The following is a 21,959-nucleotide window of genomic DNA, read 5'->3' on the forward strand; positions in this document are numbered from 1 at the left end:
TGACTAACTAGAATTTTTTTTTATTTAGCTAATGCCTCGACAACTAATGGGCATTGGTATGGTGATGGTACAGTAGATTTTTCCAATTAGGTAGCTAGTGTTATGTGTAGTGTGTGTGTTGAGTAAGTGTCTTGTTACTTTGCAAAGTCGATGTCATTGTCTTTGCAGAGACGCTAATTGTATTCGAACGTCTGCGGTCCCTCCGGTGGGTACCGATCCCACAAGGATAGAAACTATTTTCATTTATTAATTTATAATAAACGAAAAATTCTCTACCCTGGTGAGATTCGAACTCACGACCATTCGGTCCTTTCGATCCAAAGGTAGGCGCTCTTACCACTGAGCCACAGAGGGAGTTTAACTAGAAATTAATATGACTGTTTGTAAACAAAAACCAAACTTTTTTATATTTTAACTGGGGAACAAAAATGACCAACTATTATTAATTTTTATCTGTTTTATATTTAATATTTGTATATAATATTTTGTCATCCACTGATTTTAACATCTGCATGTCTGGATCATATTCTTCAAACAATTATTTCGCATTTTACATTAGAAACACGCAAACACAACATTTGTTGTTTTGCAAAGTTACATATATTATAATTAGGCCCGGTCTTTTCACCTCCGAATAAATATTTATTAGGAAGTTTATCCGGAAGATTACATGTAAATCTGTCAAATAAACCTCCGAATAACTTTTATTCGGAGGTGAAAAGACCGGGCCTCAGATATTTTAGTTTTCCATCGTTAGCTTCTAACAGGCTCACCGAATGCCAGAACTCTTCAATAACACCTGAAATAGGTACTGATTGCACTGCTACTTGAAATCTGCAAGTTTGTTACACCAGAATCCAGTTTCATTTCTGTTTAATATTCATCATCTACGTCAGTGGTTCCCAAACTATTTTTTCTCGTAGACCACTTTAAAAAATATACTGGTTTCTGTGGACCCCCTGCTGCTACATGTTTACCATACTTCCAATGAAAAACATGGGGGGGGGTAAAAATAAGACATTGAAGGGGTTTTTCGTCTTCTTTTCTTTTCTCAAAATATCATTTTAAGCGATTTTACAGTAATTTGGAATCTATTTAAACAAATTTGCATTTTTTATCGTAAATTATCAATTGAAAAAATTGTGTTTTAATAGAAGGGTTATCCAAAATGTGTTTATTAGGCATTATAACAAGTTTTTTGTTTTAAAACAAGTTGCTGATCAAACTTTAGCGTAGAAAACGATAAAATACTGTTTTTTTCCATTTTCCTCCATTCCAAAAATACATGTTCTTCTATTTGGCTGAAAATTTGCCCACCGATAGCCAAAACACAGGAATTTAATGGTTAAAAGAATTTGTATAGTTTTACAATACAAGAAAAGTTACATGCAATAAAGAGTCAAAATTATATAGTACAGTCGGGTTAGCATTTGATCTTGCATACTGAGCTATCCAAGCAAGATTCTATTTTTCTAATCTTAAGGGGGTCAATAGTAGTGTAAATTTAAAATCGCGAATAAAGGAGAACCGTTTTTGCTCAATATCTCCGCCATATTTAACTTTTCGACAACAAGTGTAAGGACTGAAGTTGTGGAAAATATGATTTCATATAATATATTCTATTATACATTTTTTTGTGCCGTCGATATTTTCCGAGTTGTGGGGGAAAGGGTGACAGTTACAGCATAATTATTGAATTATCCCGTTTATTATTAGTTTTATAACAAAAATGTACCTATACAAAAATGGAGAGAATTAAATTTTATACAATTTTGATTTCTTTCATGTTTTTGCTAAAATCAATATTTCAGCTAGTACGTATGCAGTAAAGGCGCTAGCACAAGCCCTGATTGATTTGATAGCAGTGGTTTTTGTTCAATATCTCCGCAATTCTCAAATTTTCGACAAAAATGTTAGGAACTGAAATTGATCCAAATAAATTGTGTTTACAATAATTATTATAATTTTTTTAACCATTTTTTAGTATGGTCGATATTTTCCGAATTAATTGTACTTACAGTAGACGGTAGACGCCCATATTTTTGACTCTGATATTATTCCACGTATTTTTTTGTATTGGAAAACGATACAAATTCTTTGAACCACTTAAAGTCCTGTGTTTTGGTTATCTTTGAGCAAATTTTCAGTCAAATCGAAAGACATGTGTGTTTTGGAAATGGAGGAAAATGTAAAAAACGGTATTTTAAAGTTTTCTACACTAAAATTTGATCAAAAACTTGTTTTTAATCAAAATAACTTGTTATGATGAATTATAATAACATTTTTGAGTCACTACTATTAAAATATTATTTTTCAATTGATATTTTACAATAAAAAAATGCAAATTTGTTTAAATAAATACCAAATCGCTATAAAATTTTCGTGGCCCCCACTTGCAACTTGTGAACCCCCATTTTTATTTCACGCCAACGTAAACCCCCGTTGAATCCCTCGTGGACCCCTGGGGGTCCACCTGGACCACTTTGGGAATCACTGATCTACGTCGTGGGGCTAGATTCCGTGCACTGTAGATATCTACACTTCGCTTTCTATCGATGTCAATTGTCGTGAAAATATTTGAATTTTTAGCTTTAATTGAATTATTTTCTAGTTTTGCTAGTTGATGCTGAAGTGACACTTAGTAAAACAAGAAAATATTTGAATTAAAACTAAAAATTCAAATATATTGACATTGATAGAAAGCGGTCGGCGGTGTTAGCGATTGTACACAGAATCCCACCCCTGAATCTTATTTTCGGTAATGACATTGGGAAATTGTAACAAAATGTCTAAAAATTAATTTAGAAATGGGGTAAATACTATTAAAAAGCAAATTTTATTTTTGTCATAAGAAAATGTTGAAATATACCAAAAATCTACTAAAAAATATTGCCTACTAGAATTTTTTAAAAAATATCAAAAAAGTAGAAATCTACTAAATGTGGCAACGCTGCACTAACAGCGCTGGCCAAAACCGTCAAATCCCCTCTGCTCCACCCATGGCGCGTCATTTAAATTTATCAGATAAATGCACAAAACTGCCACTAACAGCGCTGGCGAAAGCTGTCAAATCCCCTCTACCCATCGGCTCATGGCCAATAGTAGTTTTATTCGTATAGCCAAGTATAGCTTATATTCTAAGAATAAACTCTTAAATCACGCGCCTTTCGATTATTGAGAGACAACCCCTTCGCAAGAAAACCATCCCATATTCCCGGATTAAGAGAGAGAGAGTTGTACTTAAAATAATTTAAATTAATTATTTGTCGACTAGATATCGTTTAATAATTTATGAGCTCGCAAAATATACGCATCTCATTTATTGAATTGCCATTTTCTTTCTATAGTGCAGTCACTGAAGGTAAAAATCAACTATGACCTTCGATTTCGGTAAATCTGCATTCATTTTCACCAAAATTGGTGAGCGGATTTTGATGCTATCAACTTTTTCTGGAGCTCATTTTAGATAGGTATTTCTAAGTACTTTGATAAGTATTTAGTACCTTAGTGTTATAAAGTGCATCTCTTTCCCGTTATTTAAGCTTGAATCCTTAGATTTGAACAGTCGCAGAAAAAAATATACATTTAATTACCAATAACTTACTTTAAATTAACATTAAAGGGTTTTTCAAGTAAGCAATTTATTATATTTTTTATTGGCTTCAATTTTAGTGATGAACACTTTTTTGTAAAAACTTACAGTTTTTGAGTAATTTATGAAAAATCTCTTTAAAACATGCATTTTCTTTCACAAAAATTAAAATATCTGATCTTTAATAACTCAAAAAGTATTAATTTATTTTAATCACATTATATAACAAATTTTGCTTACAATTTGTCCCTCTCTCGATTTGTGGGGTTATTTTTAATAAAGTAATTTTCACCCCCGAGAAGGGGTGACATATACCCCAGGTTAAAACCCCAAGTTGTTATTGTTAATTCGTGAAAATGAATGGAGATTTACCGAAATCGAAGGTCGTAGTTGATTTTTACCTTCAGTGACTGCACTATAGAAAGAAAATGGCAATTCAATAATTGACATGCGTATATTTTGCAAGCTCATAAATTATTAAACGATATGTAGTCTCCAAATAATTAATTTAAATTATTTTAAGTACAACTCTCTTAAGCCGGGAATATGGGATGGTTTTCTTGCGAAGGGGTTGTAACTCTATAATCGAAAGGCGCGTGATTTAAGAGTTTATTCTTAGAATATAAGCTTTACTAATTAAACTACTATTAACTTTTTTGTAAAAACTTACAGTTTTTCAGTGATTTACGAAAAACCGCTTCATTACATGCATTTTTTTCACGAATAATTAAAATCTTTGATCTTTAATAGCTTAAAAAGCATTGACTTATTTTATTAACTTTATATAATAAATTTTGCTTTTAATTTGTTCTTTTATTGATTTGTGAAGTTATTTTTAATAAAATAATTTTCACCCCCTAGAAGGGGCGGTATTCACCCTCAGAGTAAAGGCGCAAGGTGGTATCATGTCACCTTTGTTTCTTGACGTATCCTCTAACCACTGACCAATTTTCGTGAAAATCGATGAAGGTTCACCGAAATTGAAGGTAATCGTTGATTTTTACCTTCAGTGACTGCACTATACAAAATAAATTGTAATTTACTGATCTAAATTCGCGTAATTTGGAAGCTTATAAATTATTCAATGATATGTCGTCGCAAAATAATTAGTTTAATGCATTTTAAGTACAACTTTCTCTTAAGCCGGGAAGATAGGGTGGTTTTCTCGCGAAGGGGTTGTAGCTCAATAATCGAAATGCACGTGATTTAATAGTTTATTCTTAGAGTATATAAGTTATATGAATTATATCCCCAATACGATATATTTTAAGTTTTCTCAGCATTTTTCTCTTATGTTAAATCAATTAAAGGGTTGTTTGGGGATGAAGGGGATGAGCTCAAAAATCGAAACTATATAATTTCAAGAGCTCATAAATAGCTCGTAATTCTGCCCCAAAAACCGATTCAATATTCCTATTTTTAAGTAGTGGGGGGGTAAAGTATCAAATTTCTATCAATCACTAAAGTATCAAATTCCTGCTCAGTGGAACGAGCTCAAAATTTTTAGTTTGCGGAATATGAGAGCTCATAAATCAGGGCTATTTGTTTTTTGATTTTTGCAAGTGGGGGGGGGGGGGCAGCTCAACACGGGTCAACCACCTTGTCTTCTCTGGGGTTATTGAATGGACTGTATTTTTGGGGGTTTCTTTTAGTATGTAAAGATAAGAGTAACAATACAAACTTTTATTTCTTTACGCACTATGGGTAACAGGAACAGGTATGGGTGACAATATGGAATATGTTGATACACTAATTTTGAATTATTTTCACAATCGATGTGACAAATTCTGGTTCTCTAATAAATATTTGAGATTCGTAGGGAGAGGAGATTTTTCAGTGACTTTTCTAACGACAGACTTTTTTCTTATATTTGATTTTTGTTAATAAATAAACTCATTAGCAACGCAGAACTCGATCTGTGACGTTAATAAATTCACGTCACACAATAAAATAAATAAAACGCGAAGAAAGATTTTATTGGACGAACACTTTGAAATTTACAGGGTTGGAAACAAATTAGTTTTCAACCACTTTCTATTCTGAAGAAAATGGACCAAAATGGAATTTTTTACCAAATTGCAAACATTCGTTATTCGCTTTAATCTTCAGTTTTTTTTAAAACTTAACATTCTAAGCCAGTCAAACTTCTAGAATCTATTAATAATACATAAATAAAGAAGAATAAATAAGTCCAATGACTAAAAACACCCCTAACTTACATTATTATGCCTCCAAATGGATTTCTCTTTTTTTTTTTTAAATATTGATTTTTTAACCGTAACTTTTTATTTTTTATCTTAGAAAGTTCGTTAAAAAATAATTTTGTAGGTTTTTACAAGATCTATAAGACAATTAATATTAAATCCTTTTAAAATTCTCAGTCACAAAAAGAGGTGGCATTGAAAGGGTTGGTAAAGGTGGTTTTTGCATATTACTAGTTTTAATTGTCAATTGCTCACTCATTTTTTGCTGTAAAAAAATTTTTTCAAACCAAGTTCTTGGGAATTAAATAAGCTACAATTTCGTATTTAAATTTTTTTACGAACCTACAAAAACTCACTATTCGCTTTTAATTCCATTTTTTTAAAACTAATCACTCTAAGCCAATCAAACTTCTAGAACTTATTAACAATACATAAATCAAGAAAACCATATCAGGTCAATAACAAATTTTAATTAGGGTGGTGATTAGGGGGTTGTTTGCTATCACTTTTTGCTGAAAAAAATAGGGACTGACATTCTTTTTATTATAAGTCACTTAATTTTTTTAGCTAGAGATTTTTTTTATTTCTGGAGATACATATTTTTAATTAAATACTTTAAATTAGTTTCAACAAGTTATCCTCGAAAACTGCATAGTTTTCCCGTCCTTTGACTTTGAAACTACAATATTTAGAATTTGACGAAGAAGAGCCAACATATAATAAAGTATAGCTCGATTACTATTGGTCTTAAAGAAATTAAAAAAAAAACGGTTTTGTTTATTTTTTCAAAAGGTACATTTTTGTTAAGTAAAGTTGTTTTGATAAAACGAAAACTTTTTGATTTATTAGCAGAAAACTGATTAAAACATTGATTTTTTCGATATAAAACTAACACTTTCGATAGCGAATAAATCTAAAACTATTACTTTTATCAAAAAAATGTATAACGTTTTTTGCTTATAATGAATATTTTTACCAACTCTTGCGGTCAAAATATAATAAAAATTTCCATCCCCGAGATGGGGTGGCAACCACCTCCATGGTAAAAGCGCCTTTTGGCATGATATAGATTTTGGTCCTTGGACTATCTATCCACTACTTATTTTCAAGCAAATCGATACATTCTGTAAAAATTGCGAGGTTTTGTCCTATTTTAAGCTTCATAACTTACACTATATGTACCTACACCGAGGTATTTTGGCGTCTCGTATTCCAGGATCTAACCACGCTGTTCTGCCTCCAGCTACCTTCGAGTATGCTTATTTCTAAGGTCGAAAGGACACAGCTGGGTTTTTATGGATTGACATCAGAGTAAATAAATTGCCTTGTTTGTTGGTGTATGGGTTGGTCGTTGGTATATATGTTGTATAGAATCGGCGCAAGAACACTTCCCTGTGAGAGCCCAATTTTTTTGGTACCACCAATTCATTGTCCTTGAACTGGAATGTTAGAGATATTTCACTAACCTTGTTAGTCAGGTAATAAAAGTCTTAATGAAAGCCATAAACAAGCTGGATGTAGAAGTAAAGAGGTGGGATTAGTAATTAATGAAGACAAAACCAAATACGTGAAATAGAACAGTGATGCAGGAAGGGGACTAATAATAAGGGGAGGATATAAATTTGAAGAAGTAACCAAGTTCAACTACCTAGGAGTAACAATAGGAAAAAGCAGCAAAGGCAGAATACGGGAAAGAATCCGGATATCAAGCTTTTGAAAGGAATAAGCAATTACTCAGATCCAAAAACATCACCAGACAAACAAAAATCAAAATGTATAAAACACTAATCAGACTGACCAAAAAAGATAAAGAAAATCTAAAAATAGTAGAAAGAAAAATAATGAGATCATTATTCAGACCAAAAAGAATAATAGTCGAGACATTGAAGGATTGAAGTGTCGATTTTTTTGCAGTAAGACGAATTTTAATGCGGATTGGTGCGTTGGATTCGTGAGAATGTCAGGAAATTTTGTGAACTAATGTAATGAATAAAAAATCTCAAATTGCATTTGTGCATAAGAAAAATGCATTTCAAAAGTGCATTTTGAAATAGGCAATTATTATAAATTTGCAACTCGGTAAATTTTCTTACTCGGGGGGTTTTTGGGGTCGCTGAAAACGAATATGAGGTCAGCGAGAGTGTGCAAACTACCTGGTGCCTGCAGCGGGTGTAATAAACGTCTTCCTCTGGAGTATTATGGTAATTTATTAAATAATTGGCCCAAACTTGTAACTCGGGGGGTTTTTGGGGTCGCTGAAAATGAATATGAGGTCGGCAAGAGTGTGCAAAGTACCTGGTGCCTGCAGCGGGTGTAATAAACGTCTTCTTTTGGAGTATTATGGTAATTTATCATATAATTAGTTTAAACGCGTTACCCGGGGATTTTTGGGGTAATCTTAATCTATTTTCTTCGATGTAACTATAGTGATCGAAAAGGGTGGTATTTTTATTATAAATAAACATAAATTTTTATTATTATAATATATTTAAGGTTAAAAAAGTTCCTTATACAAAATTTATCGTAATTTATCTTTAAAATTCATTTTCTTCATCATTATCATCTTCTTCTTCATTATTGCCTTCCTCTCTCGAGTCCAATACAATATTTCTGCAATCAGACCCTGCACAACTTTTGCAGGCTAAATTACAAACTAACCCATGCTTCCTGCACCCGCATGAGTTGCCGCAGTCTGACTTACAACTACAGAATATTGAATTTAAAATGTTTGGAGGACCAGATGGCTGAGTCATTCTAACTGGAATTAATACATTATTTTGTAATTCCCATCCCCAATCGGTTGGGTTCATGTTACTGTCCTCTCCATGCAGCCAAATTTGTGTTTGTAAATATACACTTTTTAAATGCTGGGTAAATGCATCAACAGATGAAAGAATTTTTCCAATGACAATCTTTTTATTTTTGGCAATAGCCATTAAGTACATTCTGTATCGGTAAGTTTCAGCTAATTGGATATTACTCAGTTTAAACTGCTCAGGAATATTCGGTTTCCTGAAACTTATCGGAGCATTGTACTTGACATGTGCTTGAGAGTCTGGCAAAACCTCTCGAATAGAACAAACTCAAAACTCCATAATATTCAACCCCGAATACCTGCCGTAAAAATACCAGCACTTTGTAGAAGGGACAAAGTTGTCATGAGAAGACTAAGAATTGGACATTGCCGTCTTACACATGGTTACCCGATGAGCCAGGGAAATCCTCCTTAGTGTCATACCTGCAACACTCGTAACACTGTCAAACACATACTAGTTGAGTGCCAGCTATACACGAACACCCGAAGACAACAAACTGGATGAAGACCAAACCACCACTCTTAGTGATAATAGTAACTTTAATAATGTGATAATGTTTCTCAAAGACTCTCGGTTATACTACGCCATATAAATGTTTTTTATCATTTTGCTGACATTGTAATTTCTTAATTTAAATTCTTAATTTTGTTAATTCTTGTACTTTAAACATATTGTAAACCTTACTTTTGTAACCGTGTCAATGGCCTGGGTTGCTGAGACACGTTAATTTAAATAAAAAAAATTTTTTTTACACTTCTTTATAATAATCATTTAAATAACAAGAAAACAAAATAAGAAAATAACGTGTTCTGTTTTGCTTACAGTGTAACCGTTAGATTAGTGTATACGAACGTGTGAAAGAGAAAGGCAATAAATCCTACATGAAATTAGTCAAGAATGTATCAATACTGCCAACATAATTGTAATTTCTTGTGTGTTTTATTTATATTTTATGCCGAGAGAGAAACGTGAAAGTGTGACTTTTCTTATTAATTTATTTGACAACTTCTTAAAACAATATACTAATCGTAAAACTAAACTATATAATATGGTTTCCCACAACAACAGATTTTATCTAGTGTATATACTAGATTCTAGTGTCCCAACATTCTCCGGACCCAGGAATCAGGTGGCAGTGAATCTATGTGGAGTCTTCAATGTTCTTCCATACCTTGATTTTTTAACCTTTTCTGACTTATCTTGTTCTGTTGATTCTTCTTTGTCTTCTCTTAAATTTTCTTGAATATCATTGATAGGTAGTTCAACTCTATATAGTCGTAGACATGGACGAACCAATACACCATTTTTTGTCTTTACTTTTGCGACCCTTTGGATGCCATCTTGCCCAGAATATACTTCAATGATTTTGCCCATGGGCCAGTTTATTCTTTTGGCGTTGTCGGAACCAACCATTACTACATCACCAACCTTCACAAAATCTTCTCTTCTTTGACCATAATTTACTAGTTCCGCAAGGTATTCTTTCCTAAATCTGTCGCGTAACATTTGCCTTAAATTTTGAATATGACGAAACCTACTTTTAAAAAATTCTGAATCCACGATGTCTAAATCAACAACCTCATCGGAATTACCCTGTAATGGCTTTAAAAAACTTGATGGGGTTAAAACCTCAAACTCATCGACTTCAGAAACATAGGTAAGTGGTCTTTGATTTATCACCGACTCTATGTCGCATAACACTGTGTACAACTCTACATAATGCAACGATGCTTTCCCTAGTTGTCGGCGCAAAAGTTCTTTTACTACTCTTACTAACCTCTCCCACCACCCGCCCCACCAAGAAGTGGAGGGTGGATTAAAAATCCATTTTATTCGTCTTGTACCTGAAAATTGCTCTATTTCTACCCAATTTAACTTTCCAAAAATATTGTCACTCCCATGAAAATTTGTCCCATTGTCCGAATATATGATTTTAGGCCTCCCCCTTCTACTAATAAAGCGACGAAGAGCGTATAAAAATGCTTCAGTAGAGAGAGATTTCACCAGTTCCAAATGAAGCGCTCTGTATACTGCACACGTAAATAAAACTATCCACGTTTTTTCACCTCCCTTTAAATATAAGGGCCCTGCTAAATCTATACCTACAATCTCAAAAACCCCAGCATCGTTTATTCTATTAGCAGGTAAAGGAGCAAAAGGTGTTTCAATTTGTTTACCGTTTAACTTTTTACATGTGACGCATGAGTAAATTACAGAGTTTATAGTTTTCCTGGCTTTTATTAACCAAAAATTTTCTCTGATTATTCCTAAAAGTATTTTCGGACCAGCATGACAACTTTTTTCATGTTCTTCAACTAAAAGTTTTCTTACTATTGTATTTTTGCTTGGAAGAATTATTGGGTACTTAAATTCTTGTGAAAAATCGCCATATGCAAGTCTGGTTTTTAACCTTAAAATTCCATTTTTGTCTTAAAATATTTCGAACTTCCTCAATCCCTTTATATTTTCTGTTAAATTTTGAGTTTGTGCAAATTTTATTATGCATGTTTCAGCTCTTTCTAGTTCTTGAGCATTTAAGTAATCAAATTTGTTGCTTGTCTTAGCTTCTACACATGTTCTTCTTCTTTTGTTCCTAACATTGTGGTAAAATCTAAGAATCCATCCTACTAATCTCCGTACTTTTGAAAACTTTCCAAAATAATTTAACTTTTGACAAAATTCTTCCGAATTTTCTGCTAGATTAGTATTAACTAATTTCATACATTCTTTCATTGCTTCTTCTTCTGTAGCGCTTACTTCTCCTTTTGGCCACATATTTTCTGGTTCTTTGAGCCAGTGAGGGCCCTTCCACCATTGTTTTTCCAAAAGTTGTTTCCCGCTACATCCTCGTGATAAAACGTCTGCAATATTCATATCACCTGGCACGTGGCGCCACTGATCTACTGCAGAATATTTTTTAATCTCTTTTACCCGGTTTCCTACAAAAGTATTCCAAAGACCCTTTGTTTTAATCCAGGTTAAGACAACCATCGAATCACTCCAGTAGTACGTTTTAAGCTCTGTAAAGTCTGTTACTTCTTTAACAGTTTCTAATAACCTAACACCTATCACAGCAGCCATTAATTCTAACCTAGGGAGAGTAATCGTTTTAACTGGACTTAAACGTGATTTTGCTAACAAAAGTTTAATTGAAATAGAATTTTGAAATTCTAGCCTAATAAAAACGCAAGCGGCATAAGAGTATTTACTAGCGTCAACGAAAACGTGAAGAGTTTTATTTATTATTAGGTTCTCTTCTTCTGGATATGCTAAATATCTATGTATGTTACAAAAATTGAGACACTTAACACTTTTTAACCAAATTTCGAAACGTTTTTTGATATCGTCAGGTAATTTTTGATCCCACGTCAATTTCAAGCTCCAAGTCTCTTGCAATAAGATTTTCGGTATTAACGTAAATGGAGCAGTGAAACCAATAGGATCGAAAACTCTCTGCGTTGCAGATAAAATGCCTCTTTTTGTTCTAGGAATCTCGTCAACACTGTCTAAATTTTTTATATCACACGCTAAAGTGTCAGTTTGGTAATTCCACTGTATACCCAAAATAGAGATAACCTTATTTTCTAATTTTTCATTGACGCTAGAAACATACGTATCGTTATTTTCATTAAAAGTCCACCCTCTAATATCAAATTTTGCATTCTTTAGAATTTCTGTTGACTCATCAATAAATTTTTTAAGTTCTGTTTCATTCCTAACGCTAAAAACACAATTGTCTACGTAAAATGCGTTAAGAAGTTGATTAGCTGTTTCTGTGTATGTTTTTTCCTTTTCTAAATGCAAATTAACTGTTGCTGCTAAAAGAAACGGACTTGGCTTTAGCCCAAAAACTACTCTACAATGTCTAAATATTTTTATTTCTCTTTTTTCATAGTTTTTCCACCACAAAAATCGTAAAAAATCCCTATCTTTCTCTGAAATGCTTATCTGCAAAAATGCCTTCGCTATGTCTGACGTTACCCCAATTTTATGTAACCTGAACTTTAAAATTAAAGGTATTATTAGCTCAATTAGATTTGGACCCTTTTCCAGTAAATCATTAAGAGAATTACCGTTACCATCTTTAGCTGATGCATCAAACACTGGTCGGATCTTCGTAGTTAAACTGGACTCTTTGACAACTGCGTGATGTGCCAAGTAGTGCGTATTCTTTTCCAACGGCTCTTCTTCTACTTCTTCAATGATTCCTGTATTTTCCCAATCTTGAAATATATTGTCATACTCTGTAAGCTTGTTCAGAGAAATTAACCGTTTTGTGGTAGAAAAAAGTCGCTTTTCAGCTAAATTAAAATTAGAGGTTATAGCCGGATAACCTTCTGCCCATAGTAAACAAACTTCATATCTATTTTCACTATTTACCACAGTGCTTTCTTTAAATTTTTCTAAAGTGCGAATGTCTAACTCTTCTCGACATTTCGTCTCTGCTGGATCTTTTATACCCAGAACATCTAAACTCCATAAAGTACTCAATGAGTCAGTAAAATAAGTTGAAACAAACGTGTTTATTTTATTATTACTTTTTTGTGTCCCCATAACGGTCCAACCAAACTTGGTTTCCAAAGCTACTAAAGAATCATTTATGTTTACCAAGTTTCCCGTTATGATGTGACCAAACATGTCTGCCCCTATTAATAAATTAACCTCTAATTCTTTAGAAGCAGAATCATTTATATAAATATTTTTATCTTTTAATAAATCTAGCACCTTTTGGTCAATTAGTTTTGGAACGTAATTGCAAATTTTAGATTGTTCCAGTAAAGATAACCCGATGCTGAATGAATTTTCTAAATTTTCTATACCTGCCTTAAACAAACGATGAATCTTTGGAGCTCCCTGCAACCCACCAAAAACACCTTGAACTATATTTTCTTGTCCAATTTTAGTTAACCCTAAATCTTCCGCACATTTTGTAGTTATATAGGAACGTTGCGAACCCGAATCTAGCAGTGCCCTTACTGTCATTGACCTTTTATTATCAGAAATAACCCTAACATTGATCGTTTGCAGTAAAGTTTCAGAAGCGACAGTTGTTAATGTATTTTCTAAAGATTCTGATTTTTGCAAATCTCTATTTTTGTTTTCTTTTTCATGCAAATCAGGACACATTAATGTAAAATGCTTGCGAGCGCATTTTATACATTTGACAGTTGTTTTGCATGTCCGAAAATTGTGAAACTGCTTTAAACATGAAAAACAACTCCGTTTTTTACTTATAATTGATTTTTTCTGCTCTAAAGTCATTTCCTGAGCTTTAATGCAGTCCTGACTGGCATGTGTATTGCTTTCGCAAAAAATACAAGAAAACTTTTGCTTACCCTTGGTTTTTAAACTCTCTGTATGTAAGGTTTCTACAGTATACTTATCGTCAATACTTTTTGGAACTGTGAAACTAGACTGAGCAAGTTTTACACGCTCTTCGGCCTCCACTTCTGTTTTCAGGAACTCTAGTAGACCCTGCAACTCATTATTAAATTTTAAATTATTAGAAGCCCTATTTCTTTCCCAAATTTTAAGCAACTCATAAGGTAGCGCGGATTCAACAAGTGGCAAAAGCATCGCTGCATACTTGTCGCTAGTAACACCTAGTGTTCCCAAAGCCCTAAGCTGAGTCTCCAACCTATCATACAAAGTAGATAAAGCCATACCTGGGTCCTCCTTTGAGGTTTGTTGATTTAGAATTAAATTTAATAACTCCCTAACGTATACCTCAATTAAAATTTCGTCCCTTGCGAATCTATTTTTCAGTTGGTCAATGGCTATTTTATAATTTTCAGCGGAAGGTGGGAAGCTTTCGACAAGGCTTCTGGCTGGCGTGCCATCTTCTGTTGATTGGATCAGGTATTGGAACTTGTCTTCGTTTGGAAGGTCTGCGTCTTCATCGATTTTTCTAAACTGGCCCCAAAAATTTATCCAATTTTTGACATTTCCATCATATTTCTTTATTTCAAGTTTTGGCAGATGTAAATTTTTGACAGGTTTTTCATTTTTTGTACCTTTATTTTCTTGATCTTTCAAAGTTTTTAAATTTTTGATCAAGTATTCACATTCTATTCTAAATTTTCCTACCTCGTCACGAAAGTTTTCTTCATCATTTAATTCCTTGCTAATAGTTTCCGTGCTGGTTTCTTCTGCAAATAGAATGTCTTTTATGCTGTTGTCTAGAAGAAATACTCGCTCTGCTTTATCATCAACTTGTTGCAGGAGTCTTTGTATTGTCTTCTCGTCACTGGGATTCACCTCTTCAATTTCTTTAAAAACTTTTTTCAGGGATCCTTTTATTGTTTCCCTCTCTAGCTTTAGGTTCTTCATGTTTTACAATTAACCAGGGATGCCAATAATGTAATTTCTTGTGTGTTTTATTTATATTTTATGCCGAGAGAGAAACGTGAAAGTGTGACTTTTCTTATTAATTTATTTGACAACTTCTTAAAACAATATACTAATCGTAAAACTAAACTATATAATATGGTTTCCCACAACAACAGATTATATCTAGTGTATATACTAGATTCTAGTGTCCCAACAATAATTTTAAGCGCCAAATTTAAAAAAAAATGGAGATCCTGAACAAAATAGTCATGTTTTATTATAATATTCTATGAAATTAGAATTTAGTCGTTGCAATGTTTATTTTCAGTGACCCCAAAGACCCCCCCGAGTAACAAGTTTGGGCCAATTATTTAACAAATTACCATAATAGTCCAGAGGAAGACGTTTATTACACCTGCTGCAGGTAGTTTGCACACTCTCGCCGACCTCATATTCATTTTCAGCTACCCAAAAACCCCCGAGTAATGAGTTTAAGCCAATTATATGATAAATTACCACAATACTCCAGAGGAAGACGTTTATTACACCCGCTGCAGGCACCAGGTAGTTTGCACACTCTCGCCGACCTCATATTCGTTTTCAGCGACCCCAAAAACCCCCCGAGTAAGAAAATTTACCGAGTTGCAAATTTATAATAATTGCCTATTTCAAAACGCACTTTTGAAATGCATTTTTCTTATGCACAAATGCAATTTCAGATTTCTTATTCATTACATTAGTTCACAAAATTTCGTGACAGTCTCACGAATCCCAAACTGCATTAAAATCCGTCTTACTGCGCCAAAAATCGACAGTAAGGCCTTTTTTGTGCTTCAATGCCTCGACTAGAAGCTAAGCAGAAACAAAAATGAAGACCAATAAAGAACTTCAATAAGAAATTTGAGGAGAGAACATAGCAAGATGACTAGAATGGACAGGCCACATAATAAGAAGAGTATCAACAGAAATTAAAAAAAGAGTCATGAACTGAACACCCCTGGGACCAAGAAAAAGAGGAAGGTCCAGGATAAGATGGTGGAACCAGATAGAGGGAGACAAAAATAATGAAAATAAAAGACTGGAAGACAAAATGCAGAAACAGAAAAGATTGGAAATATGTAACCAACTCTGCATAGACGCACAGATCTATAAGAAATAAACCAAACAGGAATTATCCACCTGGAAAAAAGGATTACTATATGCCCCAGCAATGTGAGATTAAGGATTTGACTGCAGCAGGACTATCCGGTTCAGTATCATTCTTTTGTGTCACCTTGAAAAGGTGACACAAAAGAGAGGCAGGTCTAAAACTCTTTGCGTCCGCCCAGTCCTTCACTGGTTTTAAGAGGTCAACCACTCTAGCTTTCCTCCATATTTTGGGGATTTGTGTATGGATAGAGCAATTCATCATATTCATAAGCCACTCTTGGTTTTTAGTCCAAAGTTCTTTATTTGTTCTGTTCCTATGATATAATTAATATTTATATTTAAGGTATTGGCACCGGTTGGATGACGAAGATTCCAAACTTCAACCCAAGAGATCTTGTCAAAAATCTAAGGCGCATGTTAGATGGTGAAGAACCTGAGGAATTAATCCCTTGGTATAAGAATTTTCAAGGCACTATACAATATTGTGGCGACCAGCGATATGTTATCAATGGTGAAATCGCTATTCTAGATGATGACAGATTAGAAATCACCGAGTTGCCAGTCGGTACTTGGACCCAAAATTATAAAGAAAATACGTTGGAACCAATGTTACATGGTATGAGGAAAGTAATGATATCTAAAATATGTTTGTAAAATGTAGTTTTTTTAAAACGTTTTTATACACAATAATAATGTATACATCATCGTTGATTTTCTTAAATGCCAACACTGTCATTTTGATAGATATTTTGATAGGGTGTGTAAAATTATATATGACTGCCAATTATCAAATTTTTATTCCCTGCCATTTACAAGATAATAAAAAATAAGAAAGTTATGAAAAACAAATAATCAAAGAATTGAATTTAATTATTTCAATTAAGCAAATGCTCATAATGTTTAACGACGTTCTATACCTTCGGCGAAGAATTAAGGATTTGCATGAAATTTTAGTATGTTATAGTTTACTTCAAAAAACTAAGACTTGATTTTTAAAAAATGTTTTACCGTGCCGTTTAATTACTATTAAGGGTCAAAGTTAAGTTTTAACATGGGCTCTTATGAGAATTCTTAAAAAGTTAATAACTTTTGACCCAAATTTACGATTTTTAATTATTTGTGCTTAAATTAAAGTTTTTTTATAAGGAATAACATTAAAAAATTAGGATTGTTTACCGTGCCATTTATTTTTAATTTATTTATTATAATTAATTCTGTAATTTCCGTAATTTATTAGAATTTATTTTTATAAAGTATTCAATACTGAAACATATGATTTGAGTATTCTGCTATAAATGCATTGTTACCAACTTTTGCTTGCATATAAGTTTCCCCCCTTTCCTCTGAGAGGCATACCCCGCAACGAAGGTGTAGAACGTCGTTAAAACGAATGTCGATCTCGTTTAGGATATTGTCAAATGTCAAAATGACAGTGTTGACATTTAAGAAAATCAACGATGATGTCATATCTCTAAATTGGGACACCCTGTATACATTATTATTGTTTGTAAAAAATTTTGATTTGAAATACTAATCGACAGGTCTGAGCATTTTTCAAAAAAAAAACAATTAGTATGTGAACTATTGAATTTATTCCACATTACAGACTCGCTTTGTATATTTCACTTATTTGTCACTGTCTCCGAAAAAGCTTATCGATATTTTAAACATACTTCCAGACTAGCTAGACATCTGAAATTTTCATAATAGCTCAGATCTCGATGACGACGCAATATTCAACAGCTTTTACATGGATGCATCGAGTTTTATTTTGAATTTTAAGCCATTTTAAATGCAAATATTGCAGTGACTTTTAGATCCGGTTGTAAAGCATGTTAGTCAACAGCATTCGATAGATTGAGAGGTCCCCGGTTCAAACCGACGGACGTGTTCCCTTTTTTTAGTTTACTTTAATTAGCATATTTATATATTTCATATTTAAGAAGAAAATGACATGGAAAAAATACATCGAAACGGGATTAGAAGAAGATAAAGAAGAATATTACAAGCAGAGACGATTGGTAAAAAAGACAGTCACACAAGCAAAAGCAAAATCATGGAAAGAATTTGGAGAAAAACTACAAGAAGGATATATAACATATAATAGAAACTTTTGAACGACAATACGACACATGAAGGGGGGAAAAGGAAAGGAGATAAATGCAGTAAGAAATACATCAATGCAAATTCAAATAAACCCAGAACAAATAGCTAGGGTATGTAAAGAATATTATCAGGAAAAATTTGATACCGAGGTAACACAGGTGACAATGTAATAAATGAAGGCCAAGAAAACACAGAGATAGACCAAATAAGTAGAGAAGAAGTAATAGAAGGAATATCAAACATAAAAATAGACCAGGCAGGAGGAGATGATGAAATTGAACCGAAAATGGTAAAATACATGGGAGAAGAGGGAATAAACTGGCTATGGACAATATATAAAGAGGCGTGGGAAAAACAAGCAATCCCTAGAGACTAGCAGAATAACATAATTGTACCAATATACAAAAAAGGAGAACATATAAACTGCGAAAACTACAGAGCTATATGTCTGTCATCAGTATGCTTTAAAATGTATACGAAAATAATAGAGAAAAGACTCAGCGCTTGTTCACAATGGACGTAACCATAAGCTGAACGTAAACCGTAATTTGTACATAATTTTATGCAGCGTTCACAATAGACTTAAATTTTACGTAAAGACAGGCTGTCTTTACGTAAAATTTAAGTCTATTGTGAACGCTGCATAAAATTATGTACAAATTACGGTTTACGAAATTATAACGGTTTAAGTTCATCTTATGGTTACGTCCATTGTGAACAAGCGCTAAGGCAAGAAGTAGAAATGAAATTGGGAGAAATGAAACAAATGACAACATATATACCATCAGGAATAGGGAACTTGCACAATTTTTTTTATTACATAATAATGTTCAGTTTTGTTTAAAAATGAGATTTCCAAAATTTCACGCTTCAAAAACTCGTAATAACTTAGAAATACGTATTTAAAGTCTTCAGCGGTATAAAATAGTTCAAACGACCCGTGACGTCACATAGTTTTACATTAGTTTTTATTATGGTTATATTTCGCTGTGTCTAGGTACACGCTAACGTGTACGCAAATAAAAAAGTTAGGTATGTACAAGCGAATTAAACTTCATCAAGCCAGTGACGTTATTATTTAGCGTGCGCAGTGACTGTATATTTTGGTACATGCTATTTTGATATGTTTAGCGTGTGTTTGATAGAAAAATATTTGTTAAAGGAAGGGAAGCAGAACTATTCAGATGTTTCAAACTTAATTGCAATAAATCAATGTATATATTAAAGTATATATTTAGGTTAGCAAAATAAATACAGTGAAACTTGGATAATTCGAATCTCAGGGGACCGTTAAAAAAATTCGAATTATCCAAAAATTCGAATTAAAAAATAAATCTACAAAAACAAGGATTACCTACAAAAACCTGCAAATGATAAACATCAGGAGTTGATCATCAAAAATACAGTATGTAGTTGATCATTTTTATCGCTTGGAGATGTTTTTGTTCCTATTCTTGCCAGAGTTTTGTCATCCTAAAAAAATGGACTAACAAAATTCGGCCAAAAATACCAATTAAAACATTTACAAGCTATAAAAAAGACCGACTTTATTTTTTCCAAAGAGATCCGAAATTTTTAGCTGCCTTTTAGAATTTATCTTCTCAGTAATGACAAGATATGATCTTCTCAGTAATGACAAGATTCTAAGATATTCAGAAAAGATAGCAGAAAAGTTCGAATTATCCAAAATATAATTCGAATTATTCACGACTTTTTACCATTACTTATATAGGAAATGCTAGGGACCAGAATAAAAATTCGAATTAAAGAAGATTTCGAATTATGGAAGTTCGAACTAAGCAGGTTCCACTGTATATGTATTTAGTTGACATAACACTTAAAAAATATTGTTAAAATAATTTTTATACGTAAGTTAATTATTATAATCAACTATTCTAAATGGGAAATAAGCCACAATTTAACTAAAAAAAAATGATTTTATTAACGTTTCGACGTTAAAATCGGATGTCATTGTCAAAATACAAAAATTAGTCAGATTAAATAAATTATTAGAAAAATTTTTTACTAAGCAACACCATTTTTGTTTAATTTAATAATATTTTGTATTTTGACAACGACGTCCGATTTAGACGTCGAAACGTTAATAAAATCATTTTTTGGTTAAATTGTGGCTTAGTTCCCATTTAGAATAGTTGATTACAAAAATGCCACAAGGATAATAGCTTCAGAACAAGTTAATTATTATTGTGAAAGCTTTAGGTCTTCTTTTTATTTTAATCTTTTACGGTAATACATACTATTGCATTTATAACTAAAAAAAATATATATTAATTTATAGTCTCTTATCTTTTTCGTACTGTTTTAAAATGTTCTTAAACTCATTAAAAGAACTAAATAATTGTCCACACTCCGTAGTTAATTTAAAAACAAACACTAAATAAAAAATAAGAAATCACTGACACTCTAACTTTTTTATTTGCGTACACGGTAACGTATACCTAGACACAACCTTATATTTAGGTATATTCTTCTTCTCCTTCTTTAGTTTTTTGGCCTCCACCTACTTGGGTATTTGGCAAGCTCATCGTCGTGGAATAAGTCAAAAATATTTATATTCTAATGACATTTATCGTATGTCATTGTAATAATATATACCAGTTTGTTAAAATTGTAGTTTTATACTGTTTTTGAAGGAAAGGAACGAAGGTTTACTATTGAAAATAAAACCATTTTGTAAAAGTACGAATTTTTCTATGGATAGTTCAAACGATCAAAAACACTTGTAACGTCACATAAATGTATTTTCTACTGACGTTTATAACGTCTAATTTAAAATTCTGTTTACTTTATTGGAAAAATGTAAATGTAAAACCAAGTGACGTCACGATGCGTTTTGGACCACCTGTTTTAATTTGAATTTTTAATCGTCTTTAGGGGCCAAACGAAAGACAAACAAAACTTTTTTATCTTTGATACATGTTTTAAATTATGTTGTGTTGTGATTTATAACATTTTTTTCGAATTTAAAAATTTATGCAAGTTCCCTATTCAGGAACCTAATCGAAAGATGCTTAGACACGGGGGAAAAACTGTTATTAGCATTCATAGGCCTAAGAGATGCATTTGACACGATAGAAAGACAAATTATAGGGGAATGCTTGAGGAAAATAAATCTACCAAACAGATTTATAAAAATTATAGAAAGTACTTACAAAGAGGTAAAAGGAAGAGTACATATAGCAGGGGAACGATCAGAAGAATTTAATTGGAATAGAGGTATTAAACAAGGAGATAGACTCAGCCCTTTGCTATTCATAATCGTAATGAACGAATTAATAAGAAAAACTAGAGCAAGAACCAACCAACTACAGACAATAATAGGATACCATAGATTACAACCGGTAACAATAGAGTCCTTAATGTATGTGGACGAAATAGTACTAATGCAGATTCCGAGAACAAAATGCAGAAACTAATGGATATATGGGTAGAGGAAATAGAAGAGCTAAAAATGGAAATAAAAGGGGGGAAAGTAAGATAATGATAATCAACGGCAAAGAAGATAATGAAATAAAGATAAAATGCAAAAACCCAGAACTGGAAATAGTTACAACTTACGAATACCTGGGAAGTATCATTACTAACGACGGAAAAATAGACTGGGAAATAACAAATAGAGAAAAGAAATCAAACAAGTTATACTATGCCTTAGCCCCAGTACTGGGGAAAAGAGAACTTGCAAGAGAGACAAAAATAAACATATATAACACAATAGTGATACCGACTGTGCTCTATGCAAGT

General features: G+C 32.6%; 1 protein-coding gene across 2 annotated transcripts in view; it reads left to right on the forward strand.

The window, feature by feature from the left end:
* The window catches only part of LOC126891975 (DNA topoisomerase 2), a 255,500-nt gene that overhangs the window by 127,579 nt on the left and 105,962 nt on the right, over positions 1-21,959 (forward strand). For both annotated transcript variants that reach the window (XM_050661332.1, XM_050661333.1), the window contains exon 12: positions 16,435-16,707. In XM_050661332.1, coding sequence (XP_050517289.1) covers positions 16,435-16,707 — 273 coding nt within the window. The remainder of the gene's footprint in view (positions 1-16,434; positions 16,708-21,959) is intronic.

This window comes from Diabrotica virgifera, chromosome 9 (assembly GCF_917563875.1).
Source record: "Diabrotica virgifera virgifera chromosome 9, PGI_DIABVI_V3a".
In the NCBI taxonomy this organism is placed as follows: domain Eukaryota; kingdom Metazoa; phylum Arthropoda; class Insecta; order Coleoptera; family Chrysomelidae; genus Diabrotica; species Diabrotica virgifera.